Source organism: Corvus brachyrhynchos, unplaced genomic scaffold (genome assembly GCF_000691975.1).
Source record: "Corvus brachyrhynchos isolate BGI_N302 unplaced genomic scaffold, ASM69197v1 scaffold52, whole genome shotgun sequence".
Classification (NCBI taxonomy): domain Eukaryota; kingdom Metazoa; phylum Chordata; class Aves; order Passeriformes; family Corvidae; genus Corvus; species Corvus brachyrhynchos.
In genome coordinates this window covers 2575973-2593373 of record NW_008237221.1, presented here as the reverse complement: position 1 = coordinate 2593373, position 17401 = coordinate 2575973, and the positions used below count along the sequence as shown (strand labels likewise).

At 36.5% G+C, this 17401-nt stretch overlaps 1 protein-coding gene across 2 annotated transcripts in view; it reads left to right on the top strand.

Moving 5' to 3' along the window:
- Positions 1-17401, top strand: part of PTPRN2 (protein tyrosine phosphatase, receptor type N2) — a 583516-nt gene that overhangs the window by 89901 nt on the left and 476214 nt on the right. For both annotated transcript variants that reach the window (XM_017728914.1, XM_017728913.1), the window contains exon 3: positions 6459-6572. In XM_017728914.1, coding sequence (XP_017584403.1) covers positions 6459-6572 — 114 coding nt within the window. The remainder of the gene's footprint in view (positions 1-6458; positions 6573-17401) is intronic.

Sequence of the window (17401 nt, the reverse complement as noted above, 5' to 3'; positions counted from 1 at the left end):
TTTTTTTTTAAGGAAGGACTGAGTCCTCCAGAACTTGCTCTCAGAATTACTCCTTGAGACAAGGGAATTGTAATACCCAGAGGAACTATTCATGCCTCAGAATGATTTGGAGCTTTGCAAATCCCAGCCCTATCACAGTATTTGCACAACAGCTAACCAATGCTGCTCTTAATGTTAGCTTTTATCTTTTAATAGGAGCACTTTCATAATCACTAACATCCTACCCTACATTGATTCTTTCAGGAAATACTGATTCTTTCAGCAGAAATATTCGAGGGGGTTAGGTTTGGGGATTTTTTTTAAAGTAGACCAGCTATCCATCTTTTTCCTTAAATATCTGTGTCCAGAAAGGTGAGAAGAGGCATTAAATCTTGTTAGAGTTCTTTTATTGGACTGTTAGGTGATCTGGATTGCAGCAGAATTTTTTTAAAGTTACCTTTGCCTTCCAAGAAGCAGTTTATTTAGTAGCTGAGGAAGAGTGAATTTACTGGACTGTTAGTCATCCACTGCATGGCAATTTTTTTTTGGTTGGATAAAAACAATCGTGTTTAGAGTGTCCTACTTCATTGTTTTCTGCATTTTGTAGTGTTTCTATTATATTTACAAAATAAACCTACAAAAATATGCTCTGTGTTTTACTTGAAGTTGAGGATTTACTTCTATTGCATAATGTTTTGTGCCTCACAGAGTAGCAAAAGCACAGTGCCACCACAAACTCTTGTTAAACAGTCTACATGCACTTTCCTTACTTGTCTTTATAATGCTTTACTTCTAGAAACAAATATTGTGGCCTTTTATTTTAAAATTGTATTTCTTAATTTTAAATAGCTGCCTTAAAATCTTCCCCATGCCTGTCAGCCTTTAGGATAGGGAAGGGCAGTGTGGGTTGAGGGTGGCTGGAACTGCATAGTTCTGTATTGGGATGAAGCCAAATGGATCTGGAAGCAGTAAATTCAGGTGGTGAGCAGTCTGTGCTCCAGGACTGATCCCTGTCCACTAGATGCCACTATTACTGCTCCAAAATGGACATAACCGAGGACCACTGAGGAAAACAACCGAGGACTATGGAGATAAGAAAAATAAAATGACAAAAAGGTTTTAAAAGTTGAGCAGGGGGAGGTTGCTCCTCAGAAGGCTGCTGTCTGCAGAGCACTGCAGGGCTGCAGTGCAGCTCCCCCTGATTGCAAACAGCAGCTTTTCTGCTCAGCCACTGCAGGATTTGCTGTTGGAAGCATTGGACTCACATTTTCAAAACATCATATGAGAAATGATGCTGCAGAAGCTTCACTGCTGCTCTATCTGTATGATCTCTACCCTACTTGCAAATTGAATATAAAAGTGTAGGTATAAATTATGAATTTTTTTTTAATAGATGGAATATTAAAAACATGTTGTTTGCTGAAGACCTTGCTTGTAAATGTTGAATGTGGATTTGTGAACTGTATCTTTTGAAATAAGCCTCCTGGCATACAACTTAATGTCCTCTTCAATGAACAGTAACATTTAATCTTTCTTTTTAATTTTTGAAAAGGGGTTTTGAAAACACACTCCATACTATGGGAAACAGCAGGGAGAGAAGAGTAAAATACTGTAACAATCTCCTTCATACTTCCTAAACATTTAACATCTGTGACCTTGAAGTTCAGTATCATGAGACTTTTGAGATGCAAATATTGTGCTTACCATTGGAAAAGGATTTAATCTCTCCAGTAGGCAATTCAGGCTCTAATTGTGGGTTATAGCACCGACCTTTTTATTAGTCCTAGACTTTATAGCACCTTAAACCGCTGTCTGTGGGAGGAGTGTGGTGTCCATATTCAGTGAGAAGAAAGGATTCTTTTCTTACACAAGGTTAAGTCGCTGAAGAATGATGCCCATTGAAAACTCTGCAGAAACATTATAGTAGGTTCTCTGGTTAAGTGCAAGAGCACAAATGATGCAATCCAAGGTGGCAGAATTTGCCATTTGACACACCACTGGGTCTGTGGACTTTCTTTTTTACATAACAGAGGAACAAAGCACAATGACTGCAGTATCGGGCAAAACTAGAGTTTTATACAAAGCTCTACTTTAATTTTTTAACAATTGTCAGGTAATTAGTACAAGGAAGCTGAAGCATTGGTTGGCCCATGTATGTGAGTACTGACACTGTCTGGAGAGCTGCTTCCTTTCTGGCTGCTGCAGGAAGTTTGAAGAGAAGAAGACCCAGGTGCTTCAAAGCATCTGCTCGAAGGCTCCTTTTCAAAGGTCACTTGTCAGCGCCATGTGAAAATTTCACTGCATGTAGATCTAAATAATTAATTACTGCACAGGACAATCTTTTAATTTACATATATCAAGCTTTCAGCTGCCTGCAGACAAACTCCAGTATCTCTATCAGTCTTCACACCTTTTCTCAGTAGCAAAAGACACTCAACAAGAACTCATTCTTTATTTTGCTGGTATTATTTAAAACTGTGTCATGTCTTGGATACATCTTAGTTTCAGTCACCAGATTAGCCATACATAGGGATTCTAGGATGGGATATGTTTCTTTCGCCAAGGACAGCTTATTATACACAAATTTTTTTTTTTTTTTTTTTTGAGGAAACACTGCCTAAAAAGAATTTCTTGAATTAGCTGCCAACAAATAGTGTTGCCTTCAAGGTGAAGGTTGTCACTTAGCACAAGTTTCCAAAGATGTTTTAGTACCTCTTAAGCACTTGATGCTTGTCTCCTTTACCAAGTGAACATACTGGCGCAATCAACTCTTCAAAACTATTTCAAGCTATAGGTTTTTGTGGTCTCCTTTTACACAATTCAGTACCTGGATGTCAATCATGAATATAATGTGGTACTTCCTCAGTAGTTAATGGAGGTCATAAATATGCACTAATTCATGACAAATGGGCAATAATAATGAATAATGATGGGTGTTTTCCATTTTCTTTTAAACCTCTCTCAACAGTCAGCCTTCCAGGACTTGTGTTTTGACTTGCTCATGGTATAATCTATCAGTTGTAATTTTTTCACTAGAAAGTTGATAAATATTCAGTGTAAATACATATACCATGCTCCAGGGCGTTGTCTCTAATAAAAGACATCTATTTGAGATCTTATTGTGCCCCTGAGTTACAGTAAATTTGTGTCTTTTAATCTTAGCATCTAACTTTTTAATATATAAATATTTGTCAAAATTCAAGATTTTAAGTAAAAGCTTATAGAAGTTTATGTTTGCGTTTCTTCTCAAATATTAAAGCTATCAGCAAAATAGCCAAGTGGATAAAGAAGCACTTCACTATTTCCTTGGGTATATGGGTGTATAATTCTTCTGTTTTAATCTCTTCTTTGAAAACAAATGTAGCAGCTTTCTAAAAGCCAACATGAGCCTGCTGTTAATGCATATTTTTCCAGTTCTAAGTATAACTTCTAAGATATTATTATGGAAATTTCTACTTTTTGCTGACAGCAAATGATAACACTTTAATAGCAAACATATGTCCATATTGATCAGTCTCAACCTTCTCTCATTCTGGGCTTGTGTAAAGTGCAGATGTCCTTTGCATGTTACGTTCCCTCTCCTAACACAACTTTAATGCAAGTTCAGTATGAACACACTCTCAGCAGATACAGGCACACAGAGCATGGTGTTATTAAAATATCACTCATTCTTTGAACTTCCTCTGCTCTGATACATTTACTGAAAATTCTGGGAGCTTTTCCTCTTTCTTTTTTGCTTTATGCACAGCTTTGGGCATTTCTCTCACTGTTTGAGGCCAACTGGGTGCATGACAGGGTCCAGAAAGATGCACCATGTACTGACTTGCTGTAAATACCACAGTAACTGGGATAGTTCATGGAAGACTAAGCTGGACATTTTAAATATTAGCTGTAATTTAAGTAAAAATGAGCTCTGTGCTGGACCTGAGCCATTTCTGACCCCACATCTGCCATTTAGGTTTCTTGAAAGAAAAAGAGGGGTGTCTTTGACAATTTTTTCATGGTAAAATGGCTCTCCCTTGCCTTTTCTTCCCTTGAAATCTGTGTAATTGTAAGCAAGTTTATTTTAAAAGGCACCCTGAAAATTGAATGCCCAACCTCAATTAAATTTTTTAGGTCTTATAACTTGCCACAGAAACCTTATTTTTAAAGAAAAAAAATTTAAAAAGCCAAAATACACCCAAAACCAAACAAATCAACCCCAACCAAAAAAGAGAAAGCCCTAAACAAACAGAAAAATCTGGGAAAATTCCTACTTTTTTAGAAAAAACAGGTGAACTATGAAATGTATTATTTGCACGACTCCAGTCCAACAGTAATCCCCGGCACAAAGATCCTCTGTATTTTAAAGCTGGTATTTGCCAACCACTCCTTGGGGCATTCTGCTCCCGCTCCGCTCTCCTCGTGCTGCATTTAGCAGAGCCGAGCGCTATTTGTGGTTACAGCCTCTCCAAAGCTTATTATGCCCATATTTCAAGTACAAAAGCCAAAGTAACTTGCAGTTTCTCCCTAAGCAGTCTCAGTGTTTTTGGATAGATTGTATAATGCAGCCCGGGCTCATGTGCTAATTGTTAATTTTAGAATTTAAATGGGTTTTGTTCTATTCAAAGGAAGTAGGCTAAAGGTTTCTGAAAACTCAGAGTTTAGGAAAATGGTTTTGTCTCTTTTAGAGTTTGTGAGTGAATTAGCTTTTGCATCCATGGAGATATCCTTAAATGATACTTAATACAAAAATGGTTAATTTTTACTGAATGTGTATGCTTTTCTAGACTCTAAAATAAGATTAGAATTATTTTTATCTCTAAAAAACATAATGGAATATTAGTTGTTTATATAAACATAGATTTTGTCCTAATTGTTTGTAGCCAGTAATGGTGGTATTCCAAAATAGAGCTGACTGTTTCAGGTTATGTTTCATTTCGAAGAATCTTGTTCCTAAACACTGAAATGTTCTTCTGTTCCTTTCAGAAACAAAACCTTATTCCTGTTATCCATCCATTTATAAGCTGACTGATATTTATATACTTATTTTCAACTCCAACAGGTTTTTAAACAGAGATGAATATTTTAATCTGCTGTTAGGCTGCTTTTCCCATTACATGTCAAAAAACCAAACCATATCTGTCTATGTAGTTTCCAAATTAAACCTAGTTTCCAATAGCAAAATTAGATTCAGATGTAGGGTTTTAATTTGGATTAACTTAATTTGGCAGTTTTAAGTGACAGGAGGATTGGAAAGGCGAAGAAAGAAAAAGTTGGCTAATTTCAATGAGGTATTTGTGTTTAACAGTGAGGACTAATAATGCCCTTTTTCTGCATCCTGGTTTGGTTTATTTTCTTTTATGCCATTATTTGTGTTTAGTGAACAGCTGGGCCAGTAGTTACCATTTGTAGTCTTTTAGCTCTGTGAAGTAGCACAGAAAGTAATGGACATTTGCAAATTAATGCTTATCCTTATTTTCTGCTCATCTGATGTAGTTCTCCTTTTGGAGCATAGATGTAATATCAGAGCAGAAGTAATTACTGTGTTAAAACTAGGATTGCAGTGGAATATTTTGCTAATTAAACTTGTTGCATTTAAATTGCTTCCTTTGGATCACTATATAGAAGAGAACTATTTTGAACAATAAATGAAACCACTCTCTTTCTCAGAGACCCAGAATTGCAGATGGTCAGATTGCATGTGAAGCACCTAGACTCTGAATTAGGCTTTTGTATGAAAGGGAGAAAGGTAATTTGAATGTTTGAACTCCCTGTTCCTCCCACACATATACAGGAAGCTTGCCTCAAAATGAACAATTCTCTAAATAAAGACTAATAAGAAGCTAAATTAATTAGAAGGTGTGATTTGAAAAGACATTGATGAGAAGAGTCTGTCATTTCAGACAAATGGAATGGAGCTAAATAAATTAGGCCACATTAATATCTCATTGTTCTGTGAGGAGCTTTCTTTTATTGCATTCATTAGAGGGTACTTCTTGAAATGAGCCTTTACTAGCCATTATGGATTCAGTTCTCATTTACCAATGCCTAACACGCAGCTCCTGCATTAAAAATGTTTCAGCAAATCCACATAGTTTCTGCAAATTAATATTTATATTTCTGGATGCTTCACTTTTCATCTGCAGCATAGTAGGCATTGAACATTAAGGTTTTCTCTCACTGAATTGTCAGTAAAGTGTTACATCTAAAGATTTGGGAAGCAGAAGTCTGAAAATACTTTAGAAAATAAACTGTATGCCTAACTCATACAATAGAATATTCCTCCAACTAATATTCTTCCCAGCATTTATTTATTTTGATAGAAAATATCCCGTCTCATGACTTCAGTGGTTCTTTGATAGCTTTTTAAAGTGTCTTTTAAAAGGTTCCTTCAGTATATAATTAGGATACATTGGAAATGCGCATCTCATCATGCCGTTCTTCCTCTCAGAAAACGAAATGTGTATTTTTCCTTTTCTTTTTTCTCTTTCCTGCAGATGGACTATTTGGGAGATGTCAGCGAGTGCCAGTAATAGACATCTATAAATATGACATTTCAGCCCCTGTTCTGCAGCACCTGAGGATCATCCTGGAGCAGCTCTCACACAGAGGTACAGTCAAAACTCTAGAGTGGGGTTAGATGCACTGGGGGTAACAATTATTTGTGCTCTCTCTGAGGTGATGCCTCCCGAAATTTTTGAACATATTTGTGTTTCAGCCCTGCTGGTGCAGACTTTATAATAAAGTAAAAAGCCTTTGGACTCACTGAATCTGCCAGGAGGACCTGGGGAAGCAATTCCAGGAGAGGAGCTTCCTCCCTATGTAGCATATGCCTGTGACTGACACTGTACTAGAAAATTTTAGCATCTATGAATCCTGGTGTCACATAAATAAATCAGGAGGAAAGAAAAAAGTTTGCCATGTGTACTTTTGCACCACAGCATGTTTTAGGGTGCATGGGCAGAAAACACAAAACTTCCATTTAGTTGGAAACAGATCTTAACTTTCTAATGAATTCAGATAATAAAACTGCTCTGATTTCATTACCAGCTGCGGCTGGTCTGTTTCTTTTAATTTTTGTTCACCTTTCCAGTGTTAATCTCTCTGCTCTTTCCAAAGCCAGAAAGGATTTTCTAGCTTTTGAATGGCATAACTTGAACTAACAAATCAAAACTTGGATAAAGTGAAAGCCAGTAAGGTGAACAAACCTTTTAAATACTAATACATGAAATAAACATCTCTTGTAGACAGCCACAGGACCTAGATATTTGTAATCCAAATTGTTCCAAGAATATTTCTGGAATGTTTAATTTTGCACTTGCATCATCTGTGTGGATGTTTGTACCTAAATGCTTTCCAGTCACAATCTTGATGGCCAAGTAGTAATATTGTATTAGCATGATGCTAGTTTAATCATGAGAAAAAATCGGTTTCTCAGTAATTTGGGACTCTACTTGGAGACTGGACTTCTAGTTTGGACACCACTCATTTAGAGCATTTAAAAATTTTCCAGGGATTTATTTGCTGTCCAGCAGCCCATCCAAGTGAGACAAACTCAGCAAAACTTGATTGTAGTAGCTCCTGGCTGATTAACAGTAACATGTGAATAGTACTTGTGGCTCTTTTACTTGTCATTTTCTAGAGGCTAAGTAATGCAAGCGAAGTTATGAAAATACTCTGTTGTCAAGGCAACATTGTATGAGTGAAAAAACTTGTATCTGGGCTCTGTTTGAATATAGTGAGGAAGGCAGGAGGGGACACATTCATCACATTAAGTCACCTAAATTGATACCTAAAGGGATCATGCAGACATGGACAGGCAGCAGTCATTTACATTGCCTGAATATAGGTCAGGTGTCCTATGTAAAGCTTTCTCTAAGAGGATGTCAGAGGTAAGTAAGAGACCTGCAGGAAACTGATGTCCTTCTGAAGGGAACATGCAGAGGGGGATGGGATACCCCAGGCCATCTCAAAGGATCCTTACCTGCCTCCATCTCCCTGCTTACCACAAGATTTTGGTTAGTTCAATGGAATTGCTGTGACCTCCCCCTACTAAGTGCTCCTCTGATCAATAAACCAACCCTTCCTAGGACGTTCCTAGGAGGTGGGTTTATCCACAACCCACCTCCTTGGATTTAACTGTTTTTGTTGCAGGAAACTGTCATATGCTTCTTTTAAGAAAACTTGGGACATTGAAATTTGGTCTTGTCTCCCATTTTTTTTAGCAAGAAAATGACGAAGAACACACAGATTGAAACCATGTTGGAAAATAAAGGACTTTTGCTTTTATCTGTTTTCCTAGTGACATTTAGAGGTGCATACACAAATGTATGTATTGGAACTGATAAAAAACTTTTTCAAACTGTTTTTGTGGCCTGTAGGTATCCCAGTAAGGAGAATCTTAAATACATCTATGAAACATAACAGAATGCTGGAATGCTCTTGCTCAAATCATTGATGTGATAAAATCACTTTTTTTTTCTTTTTACTCTTAGTATCTTGCAAATTTTGTTTAGTGGGGACAGAAATACGGAAGGAGTAGAATCAATACTATGATATTGATGGATTACTAACATAAGGTTGCTCAGACAAGACTCTGCTGCCTGCTGGTGCTATTGGATGTAACACATCCAGCCCTTGGGTCATGTTTTCTGGCTGCAGTGGTCACTTGCATGGTTAATGTTGTTTTTCTGCACACGGTGTGCAAAATGGGATGACCATTTCTGCAGTAAATATAGGAAAAACATTGTCAAGACCACACAAATATTTCAGGCAACCATCAGAAAGGGTTTAATTTTTTTCAGAGGTCTTATTTCCTTTATTTATGTGATACGCCATTCTTGTCATCTCCAAAAGACTGCTGTCTAGCTCACCTTGGTGGTGCCCACCTTCCCTGGAAAGGATAGGGGACAGCATCTATTCTCTTCTTTTTGTAAACAGCAGGACAGTGTTCTCTTGAAAGACTGCATAGTAGGTCTCAGGATTCATAAAAATTTCAGTAATGCCTATGCTTTATTAGATGTATGTACAGTTAAGGATGAGATATTCTGAGGGCAATTAATTTGAGAGGTCTTCTAGGTTCTTATTTATTTATTTTCCTAATGTGATTTGGTTTGTCTGTTTTGTTTCCTTCCTGATGTCTCCCTGAAGAATTAATAAGATCTTCCTTTCCTTCCCCAACCCAGACAATAGTCTGTTGACATTTATTTTCATAGGATTATAAAAAAAAAACCCCAAACCTGTATAAAACCTTGTCAAATGTACATTCTCTTTCATCCCTATTTGCTGATTGCATGTAAGTAAGTGGTGCCTGTGTTTTAATCATGGTCCAAATAGAAGAGTGTGTGGTGAGATGTATAAAACAAAGGACAATGTGAAGTAAATAGCAAATAGGATTTGTGACTCTGCCAACTCAAAATGTTTACTACAATGAGGAAGAATAGAACAGAGGCTTAGATGAGTGACACATCTGATGATAATCTGTTTAATAAAGGACTTTGACTAAAATTGAATTCAGGTTTCATAATGATACAGTTTTTATGTCTTCTTTACACATTGAGTCTATCTTTGTCTACACTATCTACTGGTAGATTGATGATAGAAATGAATGCCTTGGAATATTAGATAGTTCCCTACAAAAAATGATCTGTTAGCATTCAAATACCCTTGCTTATGTCATTTGCACTCCCTCTGTCCTTGAGTCAGTCAAACCCTCATGAAGATTTTCTGAAGGTCCAGTGTTTATAAATGGGACTGTCTATATGAGGAAAACCCTTCTCACAGTTGCTGAAACATGACGAATCACTTTCTGAAGCTGGTGGTGCTATATATTATAATTTATAATAATTTGTGAGGAATTGAAACATTTCTCATTGTCTAATAAACAGGGCAGTCAAAAGGATGCTGTATGGATGGGACTGAATCAGTTGAAAAGGGATGTAAAGGAAGATTCAGCATAGAGGGGTGAATGAGTAGTGCCTGAAGGAAAGGGAAATACTCATCGCTGAGGTTGGTCTTCTGCATCCTCTTGTCCAGCTTAGAAGAAGATACTTTTTGGAGTATACAAGAATGACAAATGACATGTGCATTTCCTGGTTTGAGCTAAAATGCAGAAAATACTTTTTTTTTTACTTAAGTGCATTAAATTAATTATAAAATTTTTTGTTTTCTTCTTGTCCTGACAATAGTCAGGCAAAGTAAAGGCAAAGTATTCACTAAAATAAGACTCTTAACAAGATTGTGGAAACAGTTCCACATAGATTATTGACCTGTAAACTACAGCTCTGGAAAATGAGATAGGAGATCTAAGCAGGGGACATTATAACTCAAGCATGAAGCATAAATAGTACTTGAAATAGCACCAGAAGCAATGATAAAGGAGAACAGTAGTATTTTTCTACTTGCATACTCCAAAAGGCATTTACATGTGTTTCATGGAGTGATTTCTCACCAGTGATTAGAATAGTACCATGATAAAGTGGTACTAAGTCTGTGAACATGCAGCTGCCACAGCAATGAGCATTCCCTGACAGGAGCTCAAAGGTGGAGGGTGAAGGACACACTTCCTTAAAAACATCAGAACAAGGGGATTTGCTCAGGGTCACAACAAACGCCCATCTGACTTAGGATTCTGCTTCTGGGAGAGGGCACTGCATGTTTAGGAAAAAAAATGTAAGACGAGTCTAAGCACAGAGAAGCATTTTGCAGTGTTTGTACCTTCTCAGTGTTGTGTCCTTGGTGTCATGTGGTTCTCCTGAGCTGGAAGTCGTGTTTTTGTGTTTGCTGTATGCTCTGTGGACACTGTTTCTAGCACAGCTTGACAGGACACTGTGTATTAGAAACAAAGTATGTTAGACTAATAATCAGTATTTCAGCTTCTGTTTTCTGTTTTACTCAAAATATAACTGAATTACTTAAATTTTCACTTTACTGCAGGAAATGTGCAGTGTGACTGTTTGAAAAACAGATCAGTTATATATATATATATATTATTTTTATGTGAGCTGGAGTAATTTCTAAATAATTCCTCAGTATGCTTGCTGCTACTTAATTTTTGCAATAACACCTTGTTCGAAATGATAGTTTCAAAGAAAGCAGTTTATTTCACAGTTACGAAGTCCTGCTTAAGATATTCAGATATCAACAGTAACATTAAGAGAACCAAAAAGAGTAGGATATGCTTTTAAATTCATGTAGCTTAAGTCAGCAAGAAATTTTGGAGAGATTAATGGGCTGTGGAAATAGGCAACATATTTACAGACTATTTGAAAAAAATAGTACTTTTCCCCTCTTATTTGCTTTCTTTGCAATCCAAGAAGCTCTTGACAGGGAGAAAAAATTATCTGTCTTAAATTAATTCTAACCAGTTAAGTGTAAGGTGATTAATATAGCTTTGCTAGAAATAATTTTATACTCTTACAGCAAACTTGTTTAAAAAACTGAAATGATTTACAATCAGTTAACTTGAAAATTGAAATGAATGTGACTTGTCACATATAGCTTGCGAATTACGAAAGGGTTGCTAAATATCTCTTTCAGTCAGGACTATTTTTCAAGAAAAAGTACAAGTTTCTACTCCAAGAAAGGTGAGAATTGAAAGTAAGCCTTTATAAGCTCATTTTTGAAATAAACTTAAAAGGAATAATGCAGTTCTTGCACATATTTGTGAGGTGATTATCACATCATTATGGAGGAATACAGGAAACTGAAACCCAGAGAGGTAGGAGAATGCAGGTTTTTCTTTAAATTGAAATATTGATATAAATGAAGGCAAACTCTTTTGACAGAGAGCAGTGTGTTTACATCTAATTTCCTGGGCATCAGCCTGCTCCAGACATCTGTCTGTGCAGCAAATTCTTCTCCTAGATGGCTGCAGAAGCCAACAATTGAAGCATAAGTCCCATGATGAGCTACACCAGAGGAACTCAGCTGGGACTGGACCTACTCACCTTCTCCTGGTATCAATGTCATGCTGCCTTAACTTTTTGGCTCAGTGGACAAAAACGTGCTGAAAAGGTTGCAAAACATTCCTGCCTTTGTTAAGTGCTGAAACGCCACTGACATTTTTTGGTCTTCAAAGACATAAATGAAAGTTCAGAAAATAACGTGTTTCAGAAAAAGCAAAAAGATTTATGTATAGAGCAGTAGATCCTGTTTTGAGCACCCATGTGTTACACAGCACAGAACCAAAACCCACAGATTTTATTTTTTTTCTGTTTGGTTCTTTATATGGCTTCTCTGCTTACCAGACATAATCTGACATGGTATTTACTCATCAGATGCCATATAATATATTTGTGAAAAATGTTCTTTTCAGGAAATTAGTATTTATGAAGAATGCATTGGAATTAAAAAAAATTATTATAGGAGTGAAACAGATTCCACGTATCCTGGGAGAGATATTAAACAGTACAGAGGACAGATTTTTTTAATATATATAGTGTTTTATCTGCATCCACAACACCATTGTGTAAAGACTTTTGATTTTGCATCATTTGAATCTTTCTTTTCTTGGAAGACATGTTTGTCATCCTGATAGCACCAGGTTCCCCTTGTTTAAAAAGAATGTTTAATCACAGCTTTTACTTGTGTTTTTGATAAAATAACACATCAGTATGTTTGATAGAAAGGAGAAAAGGTCTGCATGTCTCCTTTGTGTCATGTTTCTATCAATTAGCAGTGACAATTGCCAACTGGGATCAGGATGTATTAAAGTCTTTGTGGTCCAGGTAACTTTACAGCTCTTCTTCCAAAGGAAACTTAGAAATTAATTACACTATAATGCAAATAACTGAGGCTGCTGATCAATTCCTGCCTTGATTCCTTAATTTTGAAGATCTGTGTGGCACCTCATGGATTTTAACCTCTGCATTAATGTTTTGTCTTTTCCATGTCTTTCACAATTTGTTCTCTTTCTGGTCTTTGAAAACTGGGGACTGTCTCTGTTTCTTCCTTCTGTGGAAGAAGCTGCAGATGCCTCTTCTTTTTCCTGCTGGACTTTCCTGAACAAGCTCAACAGGCATCCTCTGGATAGTTCTCAGCATTGGATTGAGCAGCAGTTCAGCTGTTGAAAGTCTTTGTATTTGGGATGTTCATGTATGTGTTCCCTTGTTAATCATGTCACAGGCAGCTCTGAACTTCATTCTTATCCTCTTAGGTAACTTAAAAAATTAACCCCTTCCACAGGACCATTGGGCCAGGCAAACACCAGGCTTGAAGTGATATAAGTGCATAATATGTTTTTAAGACACACTTGAAAATGCATCAAATTGCTGTTCATTATCAGTTGTTCCCACACTTGGAATGTCAGCAAGTCTCAATTCAAGCATGAGATTACTTCCTTAGCTGCTATATTCTCTAGTAACACCACTTTTGGAAAGTGTGAATAACAATATAGCATATCCAAACTAATTATGCCATTTTGTACCATTAATCTGTAATTATAGTCCATTTACATATTCAACATAAGACTGTTTTTTTAATCATTGCACTACCAGTGCTTTCTTCATGACTTGTTTATTACTAGGGAATATTTTCCTTTTCTATTTCTATATGCATTGCATTTCTTTACAGTTCTAATCTCTATCTATGTGGCCTCATGTTCTTTTAAGACATCAATTCTTAATGACACTCAGTGTTTGACATATTTTTTCAGTTTGTTAATAGGTACTCTAAACTCTGAAACTTTTAGGCTTATTTCTCAAATTCATGATTTTAATTTATTAATACAAAACCTCAGTGAGTAGATTGTGTCCCTTACGAAATTGTGATAAGATTGTAGCTTTACTTTGTTTTAGTAACAAGTGTGAATAAGTGTGAATTCCCACAAAAGTTCTTTTTTCCCTTCTCTGTAAAAAAAAGTTCAAAAAAAAAAAGTAAATATATAAAATATGTTGGTGACTTTTTATTTTCCACTTAAGGTGTTTGCATTCTTTACGACATGGCTGTGGCACAGTGCTTCTGACAAATGCAGCAAGTTCCTGAAAAGGCTGAGTAATGTTAAATCTCTTTTTAAATCCTACTTTTGCTTTTTTAATGCTGATTCTTAGCACATACTCACTACATTTCAAGCTTCCCCTTCTGTGTTGTTTTGCCTGTACTTATGTGTATGGTCATGGAAGGATGAAGCAGTTCATGATAATAAAATTGTAGTATACTTCCAACACTTTCCACTACTCAGTTTTTCTTTGCAGCTTCTCCCAGTCTTAAAATGGCAAAAAAGGACTTTCCTCCATGTTTAGTCTTTATTCCTATAGTTGTCTGGTTTCTAATTAAAAATTGCACAGAACTGCACTGCATTTTTTAGCTAAAGTATCTCCAATCTTTTAGGAAGGCATTGAATGTTCTTCCTGCTTGACTTTGCATATGTCATGCATATAGCTATTAAACTATGTTTTTTTCTTTTACTCCAGTTTGAGGTGTTCTTTGTGAGGTGTTCCTCATGTGCTGTATTCTCACATTTCTTTAACACGGTGAGATAATTGAGTTTCTTTTGCTTATTTTACCTGTGAGCTACTCAACAATGCAAAACCTCTGACCTGGAGAGAAAGTGTAAGTCTCCTGAGTCTGTGGTATTTTAGAAACTTAACGTTTTTGTTCTTTTTATTTTTATGTGGCTCTTTTGGAGAGCTAAAATTCCTGCCTGAGCATCCTCTAGTTGTTTGATACATTCCTAGAAAGCTGTGTTGAGTCTTTAGATGTCCCTTCATCCCTTCTTCAGTAGAGAGAGTAATGAAATGAAAAGACTTCAGCATTCCAGCTCAGCTTTTTCTAATTTCTGCTGAGTTTCAAGTCTTTCCAGGTAAATTCTAACTGAACTATGTTCACTTCTGATAATTTTGTAGTTAGTGACATTTAATATAGTGTTAAACACTATATTGAGGTTTTCATTTTTTTTTTATAGTTATTAGGTTTTAGCAGGCATCCAGCTCATAGTCACATTCAAGATGTTGGAAGGATTTAATACCAGCCAATACTCCAAAACTGGGTAAAACCCCCTCCTAATTCAAAACACTGTATGGTCAAAAGGTCAGTTATTTTGTTCACTCACATACCTTTTCTCTTTGCAACTCTCTGTGATAAAAGGTCTGTTCTCTGTAGAATTCCAGTCTTCCCATTTGATCAGCTGTGTAAAAGGCAAGTTTTAAAAGTTTGGATGATTCCTCTTTAATTAGTCATATTTAGAGTCTTCAAATGTATTTGATACTCATCATCCATAAATTTATAAGCTGATAGACTGATTATATTTATTCTCATTTCAGAAAAAGTTCTCTATATATCCTAACTGTAATGAGTATTGTCATGCACTGAAAGTATTTGGTAAGGTCAGTTCTATGTGACTTAGGCCAGGCTGCTCTCAGCAGAAAAAGAAATAGAGATTAAAAAATTCATTAAGTTAAAAATCATTCACCATAAAACTCCATTAAAAAAAAAAGTCAGAAATTAATTGCAAACAATTTCTAAATAGAAGGAGGGTTAAACTCTCCACCGAATGAAATCATAATAAATAAGTCAATCAGCCCTACGTAGGAATGAAAATACATTATCTTGTGTTTGGGTTATGATGGCTCTAGCATCATCAACACCCTTTATTGAAAACAGCAAGACTGAATATTAGCATGTTTTTGCATATATGTGGGAGAGACAATGGTACAATATCCTTCCCTTTTCTTCCATCAAAGTGAACTTTGTTCTGGCATTGCCTGCAAGCTTGAGCAGAGGGCAGTCAATGCTCAGAAATCAAGACACTAAATCTAAATTTAAAATTAAAATGTTCATCAACATGGAAAATTTCTTACTACCCATCTTATTAACCTGTGAGGTAATTCCACCAGTCAAAAAATAAAAATGGGATGTGGCCCTCAGTGGTAGTTACTTAAATGGAGAGAATTTTCTTTAAGCTGAAAATAACCTTAGAAAGACTGGATACCAAATTCAATTCAGAAATGAGAAAAATAGAGTTGAACCCATCTTGTCGTACCTCAGTTTTTCCTCCCCTGTGGGCAGTGCAAAACCTTTTAAAGTTTTTAAAGTGCTTTTAAATTTTAATTAAAATTTAGATTAGTTATGATCATCTAATCTTTCCTTTGCACTGCAGTGTCTGATCACTGTGTGTAAGTATCCAAAGTTTAATCTGCTTCTGGTCCTCCCAGATTTGACAGTCTAATTAAGTGCTCAACTTTGGCACTTAGTATATAAGAAATCCCACTTCATGTTTTGATAAGATTTTAGATTAAATTGGTCACTTACCTGTTCTGCTGAAATATTCCTGAATAATTTTATTGTTTTATCTTTACTACTGCATTCCTCTCCTTTAGGAACCAACAGATTTCTTTCCTGCATTAGGATAAAAAATCTATTTGAAGGCTCAGCGTACCATTGACAGTAAAGCATTATTGGCATCATACTGGGGTGTCTTAAAGACATTCCTTCAGTGTGAAAATTAATATATAAAAATATGTCAACATACAAACACTGGTTCTAAGGCTAGTGGTTCATTGTTTGTAAAATCCACTCTATTTTTCTCCCCAAGGTATGGTGACTGAAAAAGATGTGCAGCTTTGCCCTTCGCTGTGTTGGCCTGGTCTTTACTTTTCTTCTGTAATCTTTCACCTCATCCCATGTTCCCTGTGACTAATTTTTTTTTTTAAACTTTGGGAAGGCATGACATTCCCGTCATATTCTTAGGCCAGCAGCTAATCATTGCAGAAAGCTGTAGCACAGAGCCTACTTTTTCAGTTAAGGAAGTAGATCTTTTCCCTTATGCCAGCTTGCTCAATGTGTAGGCAGATGATCTACATGCTGGTAATTCCAGCAGATGTTAAATGGATGGAGATGTTCTTTCAATTGCTCTTAGCAACTCTGTAGAAAGCAGGCTTACATTTGTTCTATGGGGGCCAGCTTGACTCAATATAAATACTTAAGGAGTTGTAAATTTGGAAAACTGTTGATCTTCCACGTCTTCACTTCCCATCCCACTTCCCCCACCACATCCCATTCCATTTTCCCTGCCACATCTCATCCCCTTCTTAATGACAGTAACTTCTAAGATGGTTCATGGAGCACTTTGCCACTCTGGCTTGACTCTGCAGGTGCTGAACCCAAACTGTGAGCTCCCATGGTGTGGATGGCCTCAGCTCACACAGACAGGCGTCTGCAGCCTCTCTCTCCTGGGGCTCTTTATAAACAGTAGAGAAACAGGTGCTTTTAGGGTGCCTGAAAAGGTGTCAATTCAGACAATTGTAGGATGAAATGAATCATATTCTTGATTTCACTGACCATATTGCTTTTTCTGTCCATTGACTGGCGAGTCCCTGGCTGATTACCTCTGTCTTTCATTTAGTCACGTAAATTTGGTCCTTTGTGTCTCACTGAATGCAGTATTTAAGTTCAGCCATGTTCCAGGCCCTGTGGAGAGGTGTTTAGAGGAATTCACTTGTAC